This window comes from Staurois parvus, unplaced genomic scaffold (assembly GCF_062004578.1).
Source record: "Staurois parvus isolate SC_StPar_1 unplaced genomic scaffold, SC_StPar_1.0 ptg001207l, whole genome shotgun sequence".
In the NCBI taxonomy this organism is placed as follows: Eukaryota; Metazoa; Chordata; class Amphibia; order Anura; family Ranidae; genus Staurois; species Staurois parvus.
This window is the reverse complement of record NW_028319003.1, coordinates 302,755-327,715: the sequence shown is the minus strand read 5'-3', so window position 1 is coordinate 327,715 and position 24,961 is coordinate 302,755. Positions and strand designations below refer to the sequence as shown.

Below are 24,961 nucleotides of genomic sequence, written 5' to 3'. Positions count from 1 at the left end.
CGTTGGAGACCGCTCAGATATTCGTTCGAGAAGTGGTCAGGCTGCATGGGGTCCCGGAAGACATCGTGTCGGACCGAGGAGTCCAATTTACCTCCAAATTCTAGAAGGCCTTATGTAAGGCACTTGGCATCAAACTGGCTCTCTCCTCTGCGTTTCATCCTCAGACCAACGGGCAGACAGAAAGGACCAATCAGACCCTGGAACAATATTTAAGATGCTATACGTCCTTCCTACAGGACGATTGGCTGACGTTCCTGCCTTTGGCGGAATTTGCGAATAATAATGCGATTTAATTCAGCCACGGGACAATCCCCGTCTCTACGACACAGGTCCAGCAGAGCATCATTACTAGTTGGGGCCTCTATGACCAGGTACAGCAGAGCATCATTCCTAGTTGGGGCCTCTATGACACAGGTCCAGCAGAGCATCATTCCTAGGTGGGGCCTCTATGAACTGAACCATACAATTGTCATGTAGTAGGTTTATACATTTTTGTCCTTTTAACTGTTCCTGCAGTCCCATTACTCCAGTATGTTTCCGGGTAGTTACCATCCCCCATTATTATCACTGTCCCCGCCCTTTCCATCTGTGGGAGGAGCTGAGTCTCCACCTCCTCATTAACACTGGAAGGCCTATAACAAACTCCAATGATGACCTTTGTAGTACCGCCCCCCATGTGCAGCTCCACCCATAATACTTCAGCCTCATCACACTCTCCATCAACTAGGTCCTCTCACACTCGCTGAGATCACTTCTCACAGACAGACTCCACCCCTTTCCTATTCCAGACTCCACCCCCTTTCCTATTTCCCCCGTCACTCCGAAAGAGAACCTAGCCAGGAATATGAATGGCCCAGTCATGTGAGGAATGAAGCCAAGATTCAGCAATACCAATCCAATCCTAGTTCTCTTCATTCACCGAACCTTCCAACTCACCTATTGTGCTGGGCAGACTTCTGGCATTGGGGAACAAACACTTCCATTCACTGACACCTCCTCCATTCACTGACACCTCCTTCATTCACTGACATTTTGTTCATTCATTGACAGCTTGTCCATTCACTGACATCTCCTTCATTCACTGACACCTTGTCCATTCACTGACACCTTTTTCAATGACACCTCCTTCATTCACTGACACCTTTTTCATTCACTAACACCTCCTTCATTCCCTGACACCTTGTTCATACACTGACATCTCCATTCACTGACACCTCCTTCATTCCCTGACACCTCCTTCATTCCCTGACACCTTGTTCATACACTGACATCTCCATTCACTGACACCTCCTTCATTCCCTGACACCTTGTTCATTCCCTGACACCTCCTTCATTCCCTGACACCTTGTTCATACACTGACATCTCCATTCACTGACACCTCCTTTATTTACTGACACCTTGTCTATTCTCTGACACCTTCATTCCCTGACACCTCCTTCATTCCCTGACACCTTGTTCATACACTGACATCTCCATTCACTGACACCTCCTTTATTTACTGACACCTTGTTCATTCACCGACACCTTGTCTATTCTCTGACACCTTCTTTCACTGGCACCTCCTTCATTCACTGACACCTTGTTCACACGGATTTTGTGTATTTTTTATTTGCATACAAATGGTACCAATTCCACTGGTTGTTTGTAACATGGGAACCTTCTTACCATCTGTTATAGCCCTCCCCCCATCTTTCCCCATTCCGCCCCCCAATAAGGACTGACCCCGGTCTGATCTGTCTACCACAATATAATCCCTGATGTACAGGAAGACAGGACTTCAGTGAGGAACATTTCCCTCACTCTGGACAGGAATACGGCTTCTCCCCCGTGTGAGATCTCTGATGTAAGTGAAGACTGCGAGTATGTGAAAAACATTTCCCGCACTCAGGACAGGAATATGGCTTTTCACCCGTGTGAGATCTCTGATGTAAGCAGAGAACAGACTTCCGTGAAAAACATTTCCCGCACTCAGGACAGGAATACGGCTTTTCCCCCGTGTGAGATCTCTGATGTAAGCAAAGATGGGACTTCTGTGAAAAACATTTCCCGCACTCAGGACAAGAATACGGCTTCTCCCCCGTGTGAGATCTCTGATGTGAGTAAAGACTGTGAGTATATGAAAAACATTTCCCGCACTCAGGACAGGAATACGGCTTCTCCCCCGTGTGAGATCTCTGATGTATGTTAAGTTTGGACTTGTAGGGAAAACATTTCCCGCACTCAGGACAGGAATATGGCTGCTCCCCCGTGTGAGATCTCTGATGTGAGTTAAAATGGGACTTCTGTGAAAACAACTTTCCACACTCGGGACAGGAATACGGCTTCTCCCCCGTGTGAGATCTCTGATGTATGTAAAGACTGGACTTACATGAAAACAACTTTCCGCACTCAGGACAGGAATACGGCATTTCCCCCGTGTGAGATCTTATATGCTTATTAAGATCAGATTTAGATTGGAAACATTTCCCGCACTCAGAACAGGAATATGGCTGCTCCCCCGTGTGAGATCTTTGATGTGAGCGAAGATGAGAGTTATATGAAAACCACTTTCCACACTCAGGACAGGAATATGGCTTTTCACCCGTGTGAAATCTCTGATGTAAGCAAAGAACAGACTTCCGTGAAAAACATTTCCCGCACTCAGGACAGGAATACGGCTTTTCCCCCGTGTGAGATCTCTGATGTAAGCGAAGATGGGACTTCCATGAAAAACATTTCCCGCACTCAGGACAAGAATACGGCTTCTCCCCCGTGTGAGATCTCTGATGTGTGTGAAGATAGGAACTCTGTGAAAAAGATTTCCCGCACTCAGGACAAATATACGGCTTCTCTCCCGTGTGAAGTCTCTGATGTCTGGAAAGATAGTACTTCGCTGAAAAACATTTCCCACACTCAGGACAGGAATATGGCTTTTCCCCCGTGTGAGATCTCTGATGTGTGTGAAAACAGGACTTGCTTGAAAAACATTTCCCGCACTCTAAACAGGAATATGGCTTCTCCCCCGTGTGAGATCGTTTATGCACATTAAGTTGAGATTTAGATTGGAAATATTTCCCGCACTCAGGACAGGAATATGGCTTCTCCCCCGTGTGAGACCTCTGATGTACGATAAGTGTTTGTTTCATAGAAAAATCTTTCCCACAGTTAGGCCCGGAATACGGCTTCTCCCCCGTGTGAGATCGTTTATGCACATTAAGTTGAGATTTAGATTGGAAACCTTTCCCGCACTTAGGACAGGCATATAGCTTCTCCCCTGTGTGAGATCTCTGATGTATAAGAAGTCTTGATTTTTCTAAAAAACATTTCCCGCACTCAGAACAGGAATACGGCTTCTCCACCGTGTGAGATCTTACATGCTCATTAAAATTGGATTTAGAAGGGAAACATTTCCCGCACTCAGGACAGGAATACAGCTTCTCTGCCGTGTGAGCTCTTTCATGCCTTTTAAGACCGAATTTATAAGAGAAACATTTCCCGCACTCAGAACAGGAATACTGCTTCTCCCCCGTGTGAGATATTATATGCAAATTAAGACGGGATTTATATTGGAAACATTTCCCGCACTCAGGACAGGAGAACCTCTTCCCTGTTGGAAGGTCGGCCCGGTCCCGCACAGTCTGAGGTTCCTCAGGATACGAGGAATCCGATGGTCCATCTACACTGGGTGGTGCCGGATGGACATTGGAGGGAGCCGGGTTTTCTCCTGGACTATACTGTGTGATGTCCTCATCTTCTACTTTCCAGTCTGGAGACAAAGTGAGACAATCCTCGGAGGTTTTCCTCATCTCCCGGCCATGGACTAAAATACAAAGACAAAGAGGATTACTAGACAGGAGCTGATTGGTTCCCCCAAACTAGGACTCCGCCCACATCAGGCAGCTTGGTCTCTGAGGAGCTTACAATTCCACCCTCAAGGGAACTAGGAAATGGCTCCTCTGATCTCCTACCAGGTCATTTCTTTATTCATGGACCTTAGTCAGAGAGTGAGGAAACAACCAGAACTGTCTTTTATAGGAGGGACAGTGATGAGGGGATTATAGGATGAGGGTCCCCACCCCCTCTATCACTCATCGCCATCTTCCCAACACAAGAAGTACTGCACTTCCTTATTTACTCCATGATTTAGTCATGAAGAACAGCGGGGCTGAGCCCCACCAGAGGTCAGAGAGTGAGGATGGGGGGTGAACAACCAAGATGAAGACTGGACTGACCCTGAAGACCACCATCATTGGGGCATTGACTCCTCCCCCATCCTGACCCTGAAGACCACCATCATTGTGGTATTGACTCCTCCCACATCCTGAAGACCACCATCATTGGGGTATTGACTCCTCCCTCACCCTGACCTTGAAGGCCACCATCATTGGGCTATTGGCTCCTCCCCCATCCTGTAGACCACCATCATTGGGGTATTTACTCCTCCCTTATCCTGAAGACCACCATCATTGGGGTATTGGCTCCTCCCCCATCCTGAAAACCACCATCATTTGGGTATTGACTCCTCCCACATCCTGAAGACCACCATCATTGGGGTATTGACTCCTCCCTCATCCTGACCTTGAAGACCACCATCATTGGGCTATTGGCTCCTCCCCCATCCTGTAGACCACCATCATTGGGTATTGACTCCTCCCTCATCCTGAAGACCACCATCATTGGGGTAGTGACTCCTCCCTCATCCTGAAGACCACCATCATTGGGGTATTGGCTCCTCCCCGATCCTGAAGACCACCATCATTGGGGTATTGGCTCCTCCCCGATCCTGAAGACCACCATCATTGGGGTATTCACTCCTCCCTCATCCTGAAGACCACCATCATTGGGGTATTGGCTCCTCCCTCATTATCACTTTCTGGTTGGAGGATGTTATCACATTATTATCACCATGTAAAAGTCTGTGCTCCAATCACATCATCCGATATAAAATGTCCAGCTGGGAGGAAATGGGGGGAACAGAGAAGACATATTATGTGTATATATAGCAGTGGGGGGAGGATGAGAGCAGGGGTCAGGGGTATGTAATGTACAACACAGAGTATATAGTGCAGGGGTCAGGGGTATGTAATGTACAACACAGAGTATATAGTGCAGGGGTCAGGAGTATGTAATGTACAACATGGAGTATATAGTGCAGGGGTCAGGAGTATGTAATGTACAACATGGAGTATATAGTGCAGGGGTCAGGAGTATGTAATGTACAACATGGAGTATATAATGCAGGGGTCAGGAGTATGTAATGTACAACATAGAGTATATAGTGCAGGGGTCAGGAGGATGTAATGTACAACATACAGTATATAGTGCAGGGGTCAGGAGTATGTAATGTACAACATGGAGTATATAATGCAGGGGTCAGGAGTATGTAATGTACAACACGGAGTATATAGTGCAGGGGTCAGGAGGATGGAATGTACAACAGAGTATATAGTGCAGGGGTCAGGAGTATGTAATGTACAACATAGAGTATATAATGCAGGGGTCAGGAGTATGTAATGTACAACACGGAGTATATAGTGCAGGGGTCAGGAGGATGTAATGTACAACATAGAGTATATAGTGCAGGGGTCAGGTGTATGTAATGTACAACACGGAGTATATAGTGCAGGGGTCAGGAGTATGTAATGTACAACATAGAGTATATAGTGCAGGGGTCAGGAGTATGTAATGTACAACATAGAGTATATAGTGCAGGGGTCAGGTGTATGTAATGTACAACATAGAGTATATAGTGCAGGGGTCAGGAGTATGTAATGTACAACATAGAGTATATAGTGCAGGGGTCAGGAGGATGTAATGTACAAGTTATATAGTATAAGGGTCAGGACTCTCAGTATTAGTATTCTGTAATCAGTGGAAGCTGAAATGTTTACTGTAGACAACATGTAGAGGTGAGCTGGGATTAAACCATCATGGAACGGGTTAGATTGGAGGTGAGCAAATCCTTGGACAGAGGGGTGGCGGTGGATGTGGCATACTCGGACAGAGGGGTGGCGGTGGACGTGGCGTACTCGGACAGAGGGGTGGCGGTGGACGTGGCGTACTCGGACAGAGGGGTGGCGGTGGACGTGGCGTACTCGGACAGAGGGGTGGCGGTGGACGTGGCGTACTCGGACAGAGGGGCGGCGGTGGACGTGGTGTACTCGGACAGAGGGGCGGCGGTGGACGTGGTATACTCGGACAGAGGGGTGGCGGTGGACGTGGCGTACTCGGACAGAGGGGTGGCGGTGGACGTGGCGTACTCGGACAGAGGGGTGGCGGTGGACGTGGCGTACTCGGACAGAGGGGTGGCGGTGGACGTGGCGTACTCGGACAGAGGGGTGGCGGTGGACGTGGCGTACTCGGACAGAGGGGCGGCGGTGGACGTGGCGTACTCGGACAGAGGGGCGGCGGTGGACGTGGCGTACTCGGACAGAGGGGCGGCGGTGGACGTGGTATACTTGGACAGAGGGGTGGCGGTGGACGTGGCGTACGCGGACACAGTTCCCCACACACAGCTAATGTGTAAGTTAAATACTGGAATAATCTGAATGTAAATGGATAGAAAACTGGCTGAAAGATCGTATTCAGAGAGTAGTGGTTAATGATTCATACTCTGCATGGTCTGGGGGTGTCAGTGGGGTACCCCAAGGCTCAGTATTATTAGTGGGGTACCCCAAGGTTCAGTGTGATTAGTGGGGTACCCCAAGGCTCAGTGTGATTAGTGGGGTACCCCAAGGCTCAGTGTGATTAGTGGGGTACCCCAAGGCTCAGTGTGATTAGTGGGGTACCCCAAGGCTCAGTGTGACTAGTGGGGTACCCCAAGGCTCAGTGTGACTAGTGGGGTACCCCAAGGCTCAGTGTCATTAGTGGGGTACCCCAAGGCTCAGTGTCATTAGTGGGGTACTCCAAGGCTCAGTGTGATTAGTGGGGTACCCCGAGGCTCAGTGTGATTAGTGGGGTACCCCGAGGCTCAGTGTGATTAGTGGGGTACCCCAAGTCTCAGTGTTATTAGTGGGGTACCCCAAGGCTCAGTGTGATTAGTGGGGTACCCCAAGGCTCAGTGTGATTAGCCGGTTCCCCCCCGGACTATGGCAGATGGTGGCGGGGTGAGCACCTCGTCCCTCCGGGTGGAAGCCATATGGAGTCCTTCCAGGAATGCGCAGTTTGCCTCCCCGCAGAGCCGTGCAGCGGCGGGATCTGTCACCGACCACGTACCTCCGACACGGCCAATGACAGATCTGTGTACCGCCCCATTGTCAGTACCATGTGACCTGTTGTGACCAATCACTGCAGGTCACATGACAGTTGTATACTATGGATGGCTTCATTTTCTTCTCAAAAGACCAAAAATTTTGAAAATAAAACGTTTTTCTTTATTTCTGTTATAAAAGTTTACAAATAAATAATTGTTCTTCAGAAATTTAGGCCGAGATGTTTTCTGCTCCATTTCTGGGGTGAAAAAACCCAAATTAGGATTTATGATTTAGTCTGAAGGGAAGTTATAGAGTTCACAAACTATGGGAGATATCTGAGTATTGATCAATCCTGAAGGACTGACAGCCAATCTCATTTCCTGAGGTCCACGAATGTCGGGACGGGACAGAGATCCCCCCAAATGTCGGGACGGGACAGAGATCCCCCCAAATGTCGGGACGGGACAGACATCCCCCCAAATGTCGGGACGGGACAGACATCCCCCCAAATGTCGGGACGGGACAGACATCCCCCCAAATGTCGGGACTATACAGAGATCCCCCCAAATGTCGGGACAGAGATCCCCCAAATGTCGGGACGGGACAGAGATCCCCCAAATGTCGGGACGGTAAAGACATCCCCCAAATGTCGGGACGGGACAGACATCCCCCCCAAATGTCGGGACGGGACAGACATCCCCCCCAAATGTCGGGACGGGACAGACATCCCCCCCAAATGTCGGGACGGGACAGACATCCCCCCCCAAATGTCGGGACGGGACAGACATCCCCCCCAAATGTCGGGACGGGACAGACATCCCCCCCAAATGTCGGGACGGGACAGACATCCCCCCCAAATGTCGGGACGGGACAGACATCCCCCCAAATGTCGGGACGGGACAGAGATCCCCCCAAATGTCGGGACGGGACAGAGATCCCCCAAATGTCGGGACGGGACAGAGATCCCCCAAGTGTCGGGACGGGACAGAGATCCCCCAAGTGTCGGGACGGGACAGATATCCCCCAAATGTCAAGACGGTACAGATATCCCCCAAATGTCGGGACGGTACAGATATCCCCCAAATGTCGGGACGGTACAGATATCCCCCAAATGTCAGGACGGTACAGATATCCCCCCAAATGTCAGAACGGTACAGATATCCCCCAAATGTCGGGACGGTACAGATATCCCCCCAAATGTCGGGACGGTACAGATATCCCCCCAAATGTCGGGACGGTACAGATATCCCCCCAAATGTCGGGACGGTACAGATATCCCCCCAAATGTCGGGACGGTACAGATATCCCCCAAATTTTAGTTTGGGTACAGTGTTGTATGATCGCACAATTGTCACTGAAAGTGAGAGAACTGAAACCTCAAAAATGGCCTGGGGGAAGGAAGGGGGTAAAAGTGCTCAGTATGGAAGGGGTTAATGGGGTACCCCAAGGTTCAGTGTTATTAGTGGGGTACCCCAAGGCTCAGTGTTGGGACCCCAACTTATTAATATATTTATAAAAAATATAGGGTCTTATATTAAAAATCCTAAAAAATAAGGGGGGGATATGATCTCCATGTATAATACATAAGGGGGGGATATGATCTCCATGTATAATACATAAGGGGGGATATGATCTCCATGTATAATACATAAGGGGGATATGATCTCCATGTATAATACATAAGAGGGGATATGATCTCCATGTATAATACATAAGGGGGGGATATGATCTCCACGTATAATACATAAGGGGGGGATATGATCTCCACGTATAATACATAAGGGGGGATATGATCTCCACGTATAATACATAAGGGGGGATATGATCTCCACGAATAATACATAAGGGGGGGATATGATCTCCACGTATAATACATAAGGGGGGGATATGATCTCCACGTATAATACATAAGGGGGGGATATGATCTCCACGTATAATACATAAGGGGGGGATATGATCTCCACGTATAATACATAAGGGGGGGATATGATCACCATGTATAATACATAAGGGGGGGATGTGATCTCCATGTATAATACATAAGGGGGGATGTGATCTCCATGTATAATACATAAGGGGGGGATGTGATCTCCATGTATAATACATAAGGGGGGATATGATCTCCATGTATAATACATAAGGGGGGATATGATCTCCATGTATAATACATAAGGGGGATATGATCTCCATGTATAATACATAAGGGGGGATATGATCTCCATGTATAATACATAAGGGGGGATATGATCTCCATGTATAATACATAAGGGGGGATATGATCTCCATGTATAATACATAGGGGGGATGTGATCACCATGTATAATACATAAGGGGGGGATGTGATCTCCATGTATAATACATAAGGGGGGATGTGATCTCCATGTATAATACATAAGGGGGGGATGTGATCTCCATGTATAATACATAAGGGGGGATATGATCTCCATGTATAATACATAAGGGGGGATATGATCTCCATGTATAATACATAAGGGGGGATATGATCTCCATGTATAATACATAAGGGGGGATATGATCTCCATGTATAATACATAAGGGGGGATATGATCTCCATGTATAATACATAAGGGGGGATATGATCTCCATGTATAATACATAGGGGGGATGTGATCACCATGTATAATACATAAGGGGGGGATGTGATCTCCATGTATAATACATAAGGGGGGATGTGATCTCCATGTATAATACATAAGGGGGGATGTGATCTCCATGTATAATACATAAGGGGGGGATATGATCTCCATGTATAATACATAAGGGGGGGATATGATCTCCATGTATAATACATAAGGGGGGATATGATCTCCATGTATAATACATAAGGGGGGATATGATCTCCATGTATAATACATAAGGGGGGATATGATCTCCATGTATAATACATAAGGGGGATATGATCACCATGTATAATACATAAGGGGGGGGGGATATGATCACCATGTATAATACATAAGGGGGGGGGATGTGATCACCATGTATAATACATAAGGGGGGGATGTGATCTCCATGTATAATACATAGGGGGGATGTGATCACCATGTATAATACATAAGGGGGGGATGTGATCTCCATGTATAATACATAAGGGGGGATGTGATCTCCATGTATAATACATAAGGGGGGATGTGATCTCCATGTATAATACATAAGGGGGGGATATGATCTCCATGTATAATACATAAGGGGGGGATATGATCTCCATGTATAATACATAAGGGGGGATATGATCTCCATGTATAATACATAAGGGGGGATATGATCTCCATGTATAATACATAAGGGGGGATATGATCTCCATGTATAATACATAAGGGGGATATGATCACCATGTATAATACATAAGGGGGGGGGGGGATATGATCACCATGTATAATACATAAGGGGGGGGGATGTGATCACCATGTATAATACATAAGGGGGGGATGTGATCTCCATGTATAATACATAAGGGGGGATATGATCTCCATGTATAATACATAAGGGGGGGATATGATCTCCATGTATAATACATAAGGGGGGGATATGATCTCCATGTATAATACATAAGGGGGGATATGATCTCCATGTATAATACATAATGGGGGGATATGATCTCCATGTATAATACATAAGGGGGGATATGATCTCCATGTATAATACATAAGGGGGGATATGATCTCCATGTATAATACATAAGGGGTTATATGATCTCCAGGTATAATACATAAGGGGGGATATGATCTCCATGTATAATACATAAGGGGGATATGATCTCCATGTATAATACATAAGGGGGGGATGTGATCTCCATGTATAATATATAAGCGGGATATGATCTCCATGTATAATACATAAGGGGGGATATGATCTCCATGTATAATACATAAGGGGGGGATATGATCTCCATGTATAATACATAAGGGGGGGATATGATCTCCATGTATAATACATAAGGGGGGGATATGATCTCCATGTATAATACATAAGGGGGGGATATGATCTCCATGTATAATACATAAGGGGGGGATATGATCTCCATGTATAATACATAAGGGGGGGATATGATCTCCATGTATAATACATAAGGGGGGATATGATCTCCATGTATAATACATAAGGGGGGATATGATCTCCATGTATAATACATAAGGGGGATATGATCTCCATGTATAATACATAAGGGGGGGATATGATCTCCATGTATAATACATAAGGGGGGAGATATGATCTCCATGTATAATACATAAGGGGGGGATATGATCTCCATGTATAATACATAAGGGGGGGATATGATCTCCATGTATAATACATAAGGGGGAGGGGAGGATATGATCACCATGTATAATACATAAGGGGGGGGGGGGGATATGATCACCATGTATAATACATAAGGGGGGGGGGGATATGATCACCATGTATAATACATAAGGGGGGGGGGGATATGATCTCCATGTATAATACATAAGGGGGGGATATGATCTCCATGTATAATACATAAGGGGGGGATATGATCACCATGTATAATACATAAGGGGGGGATATGATCTCCATGTATAATACATAAGGGGGGATATGATCACCATGTATAATACATAAGGGGGGGATATGATCTCCATGTATAATACATAAGGGGGGATATGATCACCATGTATAATACATAAGGGGGGGATATGATCACCATGTATAATACATAAGGGGGGATATGATCTCCATGTATAATACATAAGGGGGGATATGATCACCATGTATAATACATAAGGGGGGGATATGATCTCCATGTATAATACATAAGGGGGGATATGATCACCATGTATAATACATAAGGGGGGGATATGATCTCCATGTATAATACATAAGGGGGGAGATATGATCTCCATGTATAATACATAAGGGGGGAGATATGATCTCCATGTATAATACATAAGGGGGGGATATGATCTCCATGTATAATACATAAGGGGGAGGGGAGGATATGATCACCATGTATAATACATAAGGGGGGGGGGATATGATCACCATGTATAATACATAAGGGGGGGGGGATATGATCACCATGTATAATACATAAGGGGGGATATGATCTCCATGTATAATACATAAGGGGGGGATATGATCTCCATGTATAATACATAAGGGGGGGATATGATCACCATGTATAATACATAAGGGGGGATATGATCTCCATGTATAATACATAAGGGGGGATATGATCACCATGTATAATACATAAGGGGGGGATATGATCTCCATGTATAATACATAAGGGGGGATATGATCACCATGTATAATACATAAGGGGGGGATATGATCACCATGTATAATACATAAGGGGGGATATGATCTCCATGTATAATACATAAGGGGGGATATGATCACCATGTATAATACATAAGGGGGGGATATGATCTCCATGTATAATACATAAGGGGGGATATGATCACCATGTATAATACATAAGGGGGGGATATGATCACCATGTATAATACATAAGGGGGGATATGATCACCATGTATAATACATAAGGGGGGATATGATCTCCATGTATAATACATAAGGGGGGATATGATCTCCATGTATAATACATAAGGGGGGGATATGATCTCCATGTATAATACATAAGGGGGGATGTGATCTCCATGTATAATACATAAGGGGGGATATGATCTCCATGTATAATACATAAGGGGGGGATATGATCTCCATGTATAATACATAAGGGGGGAGATATGATCTCCATGTATAATACATAAGGGGGGAGATATGATCTCCATGTATAATACATAAGGGGGGGATATGATCTCCATGTATAATACATAAGGGGGAGGGGAGGATATGATCACCATGTATAATACATAAGGGGGGGGGGATATGATCACCATGTATAATACATAAGGGGGGGGGGATATGATCACCATGTATAATACATAAGGGGGGATATGATCTCCATGTATAATACATAAGGGGGGGATATGATCTCCATGTATAATACATAAGGGGGGGATATGATCACCATGTATAATACATAAGGGGGGATATGATCTCCATGTATAATACATAAGGGGGGATATGATCACCATGTATAATACATAAGGGGGGGATATGATCTCCATGTATAATACATAAGGGGGGATATGATCACCATGTATAATACATAAGGGGGGGATATGATCACCATGTATAATACATAAGGGGGGATATGATCTCCATGTATAATACATAAGGGGGGATATGATCACCATGTATAATACATAAGGGGGGGATATGATCTCCATGTATAATACATAAGGGGGGATATGATCACCATGTATAATACATAAGGGGGGATATGATCACCATGTATAATACATAAGGGGGGATATGATCTCCATGTATAATACATAAGGGGGGATATGATCTCCATGTATAATACATAAGGGGGGGATATGATCTCCATGTATAATACATAAGGGGGGATGTGATCTCCATGTATAATACATAAGGGGGGATATGATCTCCATGTATAATACATAAGGGGGGATATGATCTCCATGTATAATACATAAGGGGGGATATGATCTCCATGTATAATACATAAGGGGGATATGATCTCCATGTATAATACATAAGGGGGATATGATCTCCATGTATAATACATAAGGGGGATATGATCTCCATGTATAATACATAAGGGGGGATATGATCTCCATGTATAATACATAAGGGGGGATATGATCTCCATGTATAATACATAAGGGGGGGTATGATCTCCATGTATAATACATAAGGGGGGGGGGATGTGATCTCCATGTATAATACATAAGGGGGGGGGATGTGATCTCCATGTATAATACATAAGGGGGGGTTGCTGTAGGAAAGTCCTGGATCCTTTCTCGGATACACAGAATATAACTGGATATAACATTTATAGGGAAAGTTGATCCCGGGAATATCCGATTGCCTCTCGGGGGGTCAGGGAGGAAGGTTTCCCCTGCAGGAGGAGATCGGATCGTGCTTTGCTGGGTTTTGCCTTCTGGTGGATCAGCTGTGGGTGTCGGATTATAACTTTTATTATTAATGGTACAACTAGATGGATGTGTTTTTTCAGCCAGACTAACTATGTAACTATGTAGGTCCCACACCGCTGCCTCCCATCTCCTGAGACTGCACTCAGTGACTTGGGGCTGAGACACTCCAGACATATCCCTCCACCCGGCACAGCCAGCAGATAACAGAGAAGGAAGATTATGGGAGAGAAATCCAGGAATACAGGACGGGGAACACAGCTCAGGGAAGTGACCCGGGATTACAGGCTGAACACAGAACAAATGGCGGCTGACTGGCGCATTACCGCCTACAAAGTGGTTCATTCCATCCCATGCGGAGTCATGTGACCTACAAACCTTCAATGCCATGTTGTATGTATTACCTCCGAGGGATGAAATCATGGAAAAATGATGAATGCAGGGAAACGGGATATGACGTCATCACGCTGGCCGTCTTCATAGGGTGCGGTATCCACGAGGAGGGAAGAGGCATGAGATGCAGCTCCATCTTGGATGAGCACGAGGCAATCTAGAATATGACGAGGCAACCGTTCTAAGGAGTCTTTTGGGTGATTTCAGAGACACGGCTCACTTCCTCCGGTGGCCAGTAACAGTCTGATTGGCTGAGTGACTTTAGATGGGAATCGGGAACGTTGGTTGTTCTGCCTGCAGCCCGAGTGTGAGGGAAATGTTTGGGCTCTAGGTGGTATATAGTATATACTATGTTGTATACGGTCAGTGATACGGGACGCAGGTCTCATACACCCCTAGAGGAAGCGCACTGAGCCTCTAATAAGCCCCTCATGCCGGGGGGATGGGCGTCACCCTAGAATCTGACCCCTCCTTCCGGCCCCCACATCCAATCACCGGCTAAATCCTGCCGCCTCAACCCCCAGAACATCGCCAAACTCCTCCCCTTCCTGACCAATGACACCAAACAACTCATCCACGCCTTGTTATATCCCGCCTCCATTACTGCAACTCCCTCCTCACTGGTCTACCGTCACACAGGCCACACCCCCTTCAGTCTATTATGAATGCTGCTGCTAGACTCATACACCTTACCAACCAATCAGTGACTGCCGCCCCTTTCTGCCAATCCCTCCACTGACCTCCACCCCCCTCTGCCAATCCCTCCACCCCCCTGTGCCAATCCCTCCACTGACCTCCACCCCTCTCTGCCAATCCCTCCACTCCTCTCTGCCAATCCCTCCACTGACCTCCACCCCTCTCTGCCAATCCCTCCACCCCCCTCTGCCAATCCCTCCACCCCCCTCTGTCATTCCCTCCACTGACCTCCACCCCTCTCTGTCATTCCCTCCACTGACCTCCACCCCTCTCTGTCATTCCCTCCACTGACCTCCACCCCTCTCTGCCAACCCCTCCACTGACCTCCATTCAGTGTCCTCCACCCCCCTCTGTCATTCCCTCCACTCCCCTCTATGATTACAGCACGTCCACCATGTGAATGACAACTTTTCTATGAGCCGTGTGATCTAATACATACAACATGGCATTGGACGTTTGTAGGTCACATGACTCCGCATGGGATGGAAGGAACCACTTTGTAGGCGGTAATGCGCCAGTCAGCCGCCATTTTTTCTGACTTCCAGTATTTCAGGTTTACAATCCACGCTTTTATTGAAGTGAGTCGCAGATATAATCCAGATACGTTTACCGGATCAATCGGGACGGCATTGTTTCTTCTGATGTATTACAGGCTGATATCACCCCGCCCCCGCCCTACTCTGGACCAATCAGTGAGCAGTATGGGTGGAGGAATGGATTTGGTGTTCATGACCCACCTGTGCTGATCTCTGTAGGAGTGTCCTCCTCTATAAATGTCCCCGTTATTCCATCCTCCTCCATAGACTGCTGATCATCCCTCACATACGCCTCTTCTTCTTCTGCTTTCACCTCAAATTCTATATCGATTGGATCTCCACTCTACATCAAGAGAAGGAGAGGAAATATCATCTGGAAGATAGAAGGTCACAGAAACTCCACACATTGTCTGTATGAATCCATGTTCTAGATGCTCCATCCCACCAACCTTGCAATGGTGAGGGATGGTGTGACCTTCCTGTGTGGAATCCCGGGAATACAGAGGACGGGGACATCTCTCTGGTGGCTTCCTGGTATTAGGTGGCTCCATCATCTTCTTGTGTCCTTCTGAAAACTCCTCCATCACTCCATCCTCCTCATCCTCCTCTTTATACTCTTCTTTACCATCAATATTCTCATCCCCGAGGATTCCACTCTGAGAGATATAATAAAACATTCATTGTAACAAACATGCCGAGTATAAATCCCACCTACCAATAATTGTCATCATCTACCTGATGATGGTGAGGGATGGTGTGACCTTCCTGTGTGGAATCCCGGGAATACAGAGGACGAGGACATCTCTCTGGTGGGTTCCTGTAGCTGGATGACTCCAGCATGGTGTCCTGGTACAGATCTTTGTGTTCTCCTAGAAGCTCTGACTCCTCCATCCCCCCATCCTCATCCTGCTCCTCTTTTATCTCTTCTTTAACTTCAACTTTAGGATCTCTCAGGTTTGCACTCTGAATATATAATAAAAATGACATCAATGGTAACAATGCAGATAATGTACAGATCCTAATGATACTATCAGTGATTGTTCCTCATCTACCTGATGATGGTGAGGGATGGTGTGACCTTCCTGTGTGGAATCCCGGGAATACAGAGGACGGGGACATCTCTCTGGTGGGTTCCCATGACTGGATCCACCCACCTGATGATGGTGAGGGATGGTGTGACCTTCCTGTGTGGAATCCCGGGAATACAGAGGATGGGGACATCTCTCTGGTGGGTTCCCATGACTGAATCCATCTGTAGGAAACACACACACTGACTGAATCCATTGTTTCTATGTGTTTATCAGATGATGGGGGATCTAGGTGGATCCTCCGTACTGCTCTCTCCTTTACAATAAAGTCTCCTCTTACCCGGTGATGTGAGGGGCGGCTGATTGTCCATCATGACGTCCTTGTAGAGGTCCTTGTTTCCTCTCTGGTGGTCCTCCATCATGACGTCCTTGTAGAGGTCCTTGTGTCCTCTCTGGTGGTCCTCCATCATGACGTCCTTGTAGAGGTCCTTGTGTCCTCTCTGGTGGTCCTCCATCATGACGTCCTTGTAGAGGTCCTTGTTTCCTCTCTGGTGGTCCTCCATCATGACGTCCTTGTAGAGGTCCTTGTGTCCTCTCTGGTGGTCCTCCATCATGACGTCCTTGTAGAGGTCCTTGTGTCCTTCTAAATATTGATGTGTATAATCTGCTGGAGATAAAAGACATCACAGAGACTATGGAGGAAGAAGACAGACATGACTATGGAGGAAGAGGACAGACATGACTATAGAGGAAGAGGACAGACATGACGGGGTGTTACTGGGTTTAAATAGAACATAACATCTTATTACCTCCTCTGCTGCTACTTCCTGCAATGTCTCCGATCTCCTCCACACCACATGGCACAGCCCGTCTTTATTCCACATCACTTCCTATCTGTTCCTGACATCACTTCCTGTCTGTTGCTGACATCACTTCCTGTCTTTATTCACATCACTTCCTGTCTGTTCCTGACATCACTTCCTGTCTGTATTCTAGAGCAGTGTTTTTCAACCTTTTTTGTGCAAAGGCACACTTTTTTCATGAAAAAAATCACGAGGCACACCACCATTAGAAAATGTTAAAAAAATTTACCTCTGTGCCTATATTGACTATATATAAAGTAATTCTCTTGAATAGGAATCAAACACAAAGAAATTATTTTATAATTACTTTATTATGAAATAATAAAGTATTTTATAATTGGACCCGGGGGCCGGACCAAGAGTAGATGAATGATGTGTATGTGTCATCCATAGTAAGTATAGTAATATTCCCCCATAGTAAGCATAGTAATTAATCCCCCATATAGTAATTCATCCTCCATATAGTAATTCATCCCCCATAGTAATTCATCCCTCATATAGTATTTCATCCCCCCATATAGTATTTCATCCCCCCATATAGTATTTCATCCCCCCATATAGTATTTCATCCCTCATATAGTAATTCATCCCTCATATAGTATTTCATCCCTCATATAGTATTTCATCCCCCATATAGTATTTCATCCCCCCATATAGTATTTCATCCCCTCATATAGTATTTCATCCCTCATATAGTATTTCATCCCCCCATATAGTATTTCATCCCTCATACAGTAATTCATCCCTCATATAGTAATTCATCCCCCATATAGTATTTCATCCCTCATATAGTATTTCATCCCCCCATATAGTATTTCATCCCTCATATAGTATTTCATCCCCCCATATAGTATTTCATCCCCCCATATAGTATTTCATCCCTCATATAGTAATTCATCCCTGATATAGTAATTCATCCCCCATATAGTATTTCATCCCCCCATATAGTATTTCATCCCTCATAAAGTAATTCATCCCTCATATAGTATTTCATCCCCCACAGTACTATTCCCCCCCCCCCCCTTCTAGTAAGCCAAGTCCCCCGTGTCAATTCACTTACCTTTTGCGTTCCTCTCGCTGTCTTCCCGCGCCGTTCGGGTCTTCAGGGCGGACTGTGAGAGGAGCCTAGCTCCCCTCCCCTCACGTTCGGCACGCTGCCCCGCCTACACACATCCTGACAGCCACATCCGCAAGCCGGATTAAAAGGTCCGCGCGGACTTTTGGGGCTGCCAACCGAGAGGAGGCAGGGGAGCGGCCGACCGAGAGGAGGGAGGGGAGCAGGCGCCCGGCACACAGAAGAGCCGCATTAGACTGGGTAAAGAGCCGCATGTGGCTCGCGAGCCGCGGCTTGCCGACCACTGAATCATTAGATTCTAATGATTGGTCTATTTGTGAGCCGAAGCCACATGTTACAGATGAAATTGGAATTTTTCCCACGGCACACCAGAGAATATCTCACGGCACACTAGTGTGCCGCGGCACAGTGGTTGAAAAACGCTGTTCTAGAGAAGTCCTGTCTGGTTAGTAGAAATGAGATTACCACCTTGTGGAGATCAGAGGAACTGCAGCCCCGAGAAATGTCCCCTAATACCCATTCCTGCATTGTATTACCTTACAGCAGGCATGTCCAAAGTCCGGCCCGCGGGCCATTTACGTCCCGGGGGTCGGTTTAATACGGCCCTCCAACAGCCCTCCCTGCTCTGTGTAATGTGGCCCTCCCACGGCCCTCCCTTCTGTGGCAGACAGTCTTCTGCTTGAGAGCAGTGCGCATGCGTGACTGCGCCGCGCTGGGAGCGACAGAGGGCGGTGACGTCAGGGCCGGGCTTCCAGCGTGAAGTGTGTTTCTCTTCCCCTCCCGGCTGCCGAGCGGAGACTTCAGCTCCACCTACCTTTTTCACCCTTCACATTAGTGCAGGTAAGTTTTTTTCAATACATTGTGAAATCTCAGCTGTCAGTTGATCTCAATGTTATGAAATGGAAAGTATGTCGTTTGCAATTAACTCGGCATAAAATAATTTATTTGCATTTAATTGTAATGGTTCAAAGAATGTTCGGAAAAATGTTCGGCCCTCCACCATGTTCACTTCATCCAATCTGGCCCTCTTTGAAAAAAGTTTGGACATCCCTGTCTTACAGAGATATCAGGGAGGAGCCAAAATAACTAATAAAAAGTAAGAAACAATAAACCAACTCTTATGTAACCAACTGTTTAACAAATATATTTTACTGCAGATAGAAAAGTCTTAAAAACACAAAACACAAGATAGAAACAAAGGTATACAGAATAAAACAGAGACCCCCAAAATCAGACAGACTACCCAGAATGTCCCGTCCTTCATATCAGAGAGAGACAGACTACCCAGAATGTCCCGTCCTTCATATCAGAGAGAGAGACAGACTACCCAGAATGTCCCGTCCTTCATATCAGAGAGAGAGACAGACTACCCAGAATGTCCCGTCCTTCATATCAGAGAGAGAGACAGACTACCCAGAATGTCCCGTCCTTCATATCAGAGAGAGACAGACTACCCAGAATGTCCCGTCCTTCATATCAGAGAGAGACAGACTACCCAGAATGTCCCGTCCTTCATATCAGAGAGAGACAGACTACCCAGAATGTCCCGTCCTTCATATCAGAGAGAGACAGACGACCCAGAATGTCCCATCCTTCATATCAGAGAGAGAGACAGACTACCCAGAATGTCCCGTCCTTCATATCAGAGAGAGAGACAGACTACCCAGAATGTCCCGTCCTTCATATCAGAGAGAGAGACAGACTACCCAGAATGTCCCGTCCTTCATATCAGAGAGAGAGACAGACTACCCAGAATGTCCCGTCCTTCATATCAGAGAGAGACAGACGACCCAGAATGTCCCGTCCTTCATATCAGAGAGAGACAGACGACCCAGAATGTCCCGTCCTTCATATCAGAGAGAGACAGACGACCCAGAATGTCCCGTCCTTCATATCAGAGAGACAGACTACCCAGAATGTCCCGTCCTTCATATCAGAGAGAGACAGACTACCCAGAATGTCCCGTCCTTCATATCAGAGAGAGACAGACTACCCAGAATGTCCCGTCCTTCATACATATCAGAGAGAGACAGACGACCCAGAATGTCCCGTCCTTCATATCAGAGAGAGACAGACTACCCAGAATGTCCCGTCCTTCATATCAGAGAGAGAGAGACTACCCAGAATGTCCCGTCCTTCATATCAGAGAGAGAGAGACAGACTACCCAGAATGTCCCGTCCTTCATATCAGAGAGAAACAGACGACCCAGAATGTCCCGTCCTTCATATCAGAGAGTGAGACAGACTACCCAGAATGTCCCATCCTTCATATCAGAGAGAGAGAGACTACCCAGAATGTCCCATCCTTCATATCAGAGAGAGAGACAGACTACCCAGAATGTCCCGTCCTTCATATCAGAGAGAGACAGACTACCCAGAATGTCCCGTCCTTCATATCAGAGAGAGAGACAGACTACCCAGAATGTCCCATCCTTCATATCAGAGAGTGAGACAGACTACCCAGAATGTCCCGTCCTTCATATCAGAGAGAGAGACAGACTACCCAGAATGTCCCGTCCTTCATATCAGAGAGTGAGACAGACTACCCAGAATGTCCCGTCCTTCATATCAGAGAGAGAGACAGACTACCCAGAATGTCCCGTCCTTCATATCAGAGAGAGACAGACTACCCAGAATGTCCCGTCCTTCATATCAGAGAGAGAGACAGACTACCCAGAATGTCCCGTCCTTCATATCAGAGAGAGACAGACGACCCAGAATGTCCCGTCCTTCATATCAGAGAGAGAGACAGACTACCCAGAATGTCCCGTCCTTCATATCAGAGAGAGACAGACTACCCAGAATGTCCCGTCCTTCATATCAGAGAGAGAGAGACTACCCAGAATGTCCCGTCCTTCATATCAGAGAGAGAGACAGACTACCCAGAATGTCCCATCCTTCATATCAGAGAGAGAGACAGACTACCCAGAATGTCCCGTCCTTCATATCAGAGAGAGACAGACTACCCAGAATGTCCTGTCCTTCATATCAGAGAGAGAGACAGACGACCCAGAATGTCCCGTCCTTCATATCAGAGAGTGAGACAGACTACCCAGAATGTCCCGTCCTTCATATCAGAGAGAGACAGACGACCCAGAATGTCCCGTCCTTCATATCAGAGCGAGACAGACGACCCAGAATGTCCCATCCTTCATAACAGAGAGAGACAGACGACCCAGAATGTCCCGTCCTTCATATCAGAGAGAGACAGACGACCCAGAATGTCCCGTCCTTCATATCAGAGAGAGACAGACGACCCAGAATGTCCCATCCTTCATAACAGAGAGAGACAGACGACCCAGAATGTCCCATCCTTCATAACAGAGAGAGACAGACGACCCAGAATGTCCCGTCCTTCATATCAGAGCGAGACAGACAGACTACCAAGAATGTCCCGTCCTTCATATCAGTGAGAGAGACAGACTACCCAGAATGTCCCGTCCTTCATATCAGAGAGAGACAGACTACCCAGAATGTCCCGTCCTTCATATCAGAGAGAGAGACAGACTACCCAGAATGTCCCATCCTTCATATCAGAGAGAGAGACAGACTACCCAGAATGTCCCGTCCTTCATATCAGAGAGAGAGACAGACTACCCAGAATGTCCCGTCCTTCATATCAGAGAGAGAGAGACTACCCAGAATGTCCCGTCCTTCATATCAGAGAGAGACAGACTACCCAGAATGTCCCGTCCTTCATATCAGAGAGAGACAGACTACCCAGAATGTCCCGTCCTTCATATCAGAGAGAGACAGACTACCCAGAATGTCCCGACCTTCATATCAGAGAGAGAGACAGACTACCCAGAATGTCCCGTCCTTCATATCAGAGAGAGAGACAGACTACCAAGAATGTCCCGTCCTTGATATCAGAGAGAGACAGATGACCCAGAATGTCCCGTCCTTCATATCAGAGAGAGAGACAGACTACCCAGAATGTCCCGTCCTTCATATCAGAGAGAGACAGACTACCCAGAATGTCCCGTCCTTCATATCAGAGAGAGACAGACGACCCAGAATGTCCCGTCCTTCATATCAGAGAGAGACAGACTACCCAGAATGTCCCGTCCTTCATATCAGAGAGAGACAGACTACCCAGAATGTCCCGTCCTTCATATCAGAGAGAGAAACAGACGACCCAGAATGTCCCGTCCTTCATATCAGGGAGAGAGACAGACGACCCAGAATGTCCCGTCCTTCATATCAGAGAGAGACAGACTACCCAGAATGTCCCGTCCTTCATATCAGAGAGAGAGAGAGACTACCCAGAATGTCCCGTCCTTCATATCAGAGAGAGACAGACTACCCAGAATGTCCCGTCCTTCATACCAGAGAGAGAGACAGACTACCCAGAATGTCCCGTCCTTCATATCAGAGAGAGAGAAAGAAGACACAGAGGCCCTGATTTACTATTGTGGCTGGGCGCATGTCCGTGGGCGACCATCTACTTTTACCCCGCTAAGAGATTTACTATTGAGCAGCGCCAACAAGTAGACGCCAATCGAATTTACTAAGCAGACACACACCAGGAATCAGACTCACAAAGCAGACTTGGTAAGAGGCACGTCTGACACCATGAAAGATCACTGCAGAGACCTTCACATGGAAATTTGCTTTGCCAGATATCAGGACTTCACTTCAAACAATATCTGACATTTCAAAAAAAAATTAAAATGTGTTAAAAGTAGTTTTTTTCAAGTAAATCAACACAGTAAAAAAGTAGACGCCCGTGCTGTGTCTTTGGCTAATACAAATGAGCATGTGCAGAACACATTTTAGACGTCCTCTGTGGGCGCTTGCTTTTTAACCACTGCTCAATATTTAATCTCAGAGTGGATTCCTCTGACAGCCGGCACTCGGTGGTGTCTCCTGTGTGTGGAGTCCTCTGACAGCCGGCACTCGGTGGCGTCTCCTGTGTGTGGAGTCCTCTGACAGCCGGCACTCGGTGGCGTCTCCTGTGTGTGGAGTCCTCTGACAGCCGGCACTCGGTGGTGTCTCCTGTGTGTGGAGTCCTCTGACAGCCGGCACTCGGTGGCGTCTCCTGTGTGTGGAGTCCTCTGACAGCCGGCACTCGGTGGCGTCTCCTGTGTGTGTAATCCTCTGACAGCCGGCACTCGGTGGCGTCTCCTGTGTGTGGATTCCTCTGACAGCCGGCACTCGGTGGCGTCTCCTGTGTGTGGATTCCTCTGACAGCCGGCACTCGGTGGCGTCTCCTGTGTGTGGATTCCTCTGACAGCCGGCACTCGGTGGCGTCTCCTGTGTGTGGATTCCTCTGACAGCCGGCACTCGGTGGCGTCTCCTGTGTGTGGAGTCCTCTGACAGCCGGAACTCGGTGGCGTCTCTTGTGTGTGGAGTCCTCTGACAGCCGGCACTCGGTGGCGTCTCCTGTGTGTGGAGTCCTCTGACAGCCGGCACTCGGTGGCGTCTCCTGTGTGTGGAGTCCTCTGACAGCCTGCACTCGGTGATGTCTCCTGTGTGTGGAGTCCTCTGACAGCCGGCACTCGGTGGCGTCTCCTGTGTGTGGAGTCCTCTGACAGCCGGCACTCGGTGGCGTCTCCTGTGTGTGGAGTCCTCTGACAGCCGGCACTCGGTGGCGTCTCCTGTGTGTGGAGTCCTCTGACAGCCGGCACTCGGTGGCGTCTCCTGTGTGTGGATTCCTCTGACAGCCGGCACTCTGTGGCGTCTCCTTTGTGTGGAATCCTCTGACAGCCGGCACTCGGTGGTGTCTCCTGTGTGTGACAACCAGCACTCGGCAGATCTTTATGGATCTCATTGGATTTCCTTAGTTCTAGTGATTCTATTTTTTTTCTTTTCTTTATAGTTATTTCTGTGATGATTTTACTTATTTCGAAGGTCTGGATAATATTTATTTTGACAGCTGAATGTAAAAATAAAGGTCTGCAATAAAAAAAAAACAAAAAACAGCGTGGGGTCCCCCTCTCATCCATACCAAGCCCTTCGGGGGTCCCCCCTCCCATTCATACCAAGCCCTTCGTGGGTCCCCCCCTCCCATCCACACCAAGCCCTTCGGGGGTCCCCCCTCCCATTCATACCAAGCCCTTCGGGGGTCCCCCCCTCCCATCCATACCAAGCCCTTCGGGGGTCCCCCCCTCCCATCCACACCAAGCCCTTCGGGGGTCCCCCCTCCCATCCATACCAAGCCCTTCGTGGGTCCCCCCCTCCCATCCACACC

General features: G+C 47.2%; 2 protein-coding genes across 3 annotated transcripts; both read right to left on the bottom strand.

The window, feature by feature from the left end:
• Positions 1–1,593: 1,593 nt before the first annotated feature.
• LOC149438185 (uncharacterized) lies at positions 1,594–3,796 on the bottom strand. Its single transcript, XM_089660116.1, has one exon. It carries the CDS (start codon positions 3,784–3,786, stop codon positions 1,798–1,800), a length of 1,989 nt encoding a protein of 662 aa, XP_089516242.1. The 5' UTR covers positions 3,787–3,796; the 3' UTR covers positions 1,594–1,797.
• Positions 3,797–15,813: 12,017 nt separating this feature from the next.
• On the bottom strand, positions 15,814–17,736 carry LOC149438184 (uncharacterized). 2 transcript variants are annotated; one of them, XM_089660129.1, is made up of 6 exons: positions 17,640–17,736; positions 17,171–17,497; positions 16,855–17,054; positions 16,538–16,765; positions 16,252–16,458; positions 15,814–16,145 (listed from the first exon to the last, which is right to left on the bottom strand). In XM_089660129.1, exons 2-6 carry the CDS (start codon positions 17,442–17,444, stop codon positions 15,993–15,995), a joined length of 1,062 nt encoding a protein of 353 aa, XP_089516255.1. In that variant the 5' UTR covers positions 17,445–17,497; positions 17,640–17,736; the 3' UTR covers positions 15,814–15,992. The 2 variants fall into 2 exon arrangements, with proteins under 2 accessions (XP_089516255.1, XP_089516256.1); XM_089660130.1 differs by having other exon boundaries at positions 17,171–17,494; positions 17,640–17,734.
• Between the last annotated feature and the right edge of the window lie 7,225 nt (positions 17,737–24,961).

Excerpts from the sequence above, each read along its gene's own strand:
- LOC149438185 (XM_089660116.1), bottom strand. The coding sequence starts at position 3,786 with ATGAGGAAAACCTCCGAGGATTGTCTCACTTTGTCTCCAGACTGGAAA.
- LOC149438184 (XM_089660129.1), bottom strand. The coding sequence starts at position 17,444 with ATGATGGAGGACCACCAGAGAGGACACAAGGACCTCTACAAGGACGTC. Across the intron at positions 17,055-17,170 it reads GCCGCCCCTCACATCACCGG|ATGGATTCAGTCATGGGAAC; the intron begins GTAAGAGGAGAC and ends TGTTTCCTACAG. Across the intron at positions 16,459-16,537 it reads CCATCCCTCACCATCATCAG|AGTGGAATCCTCGGGGATGA; the intron begins GTAGATGATGAC and ends TATATCTCTCAG.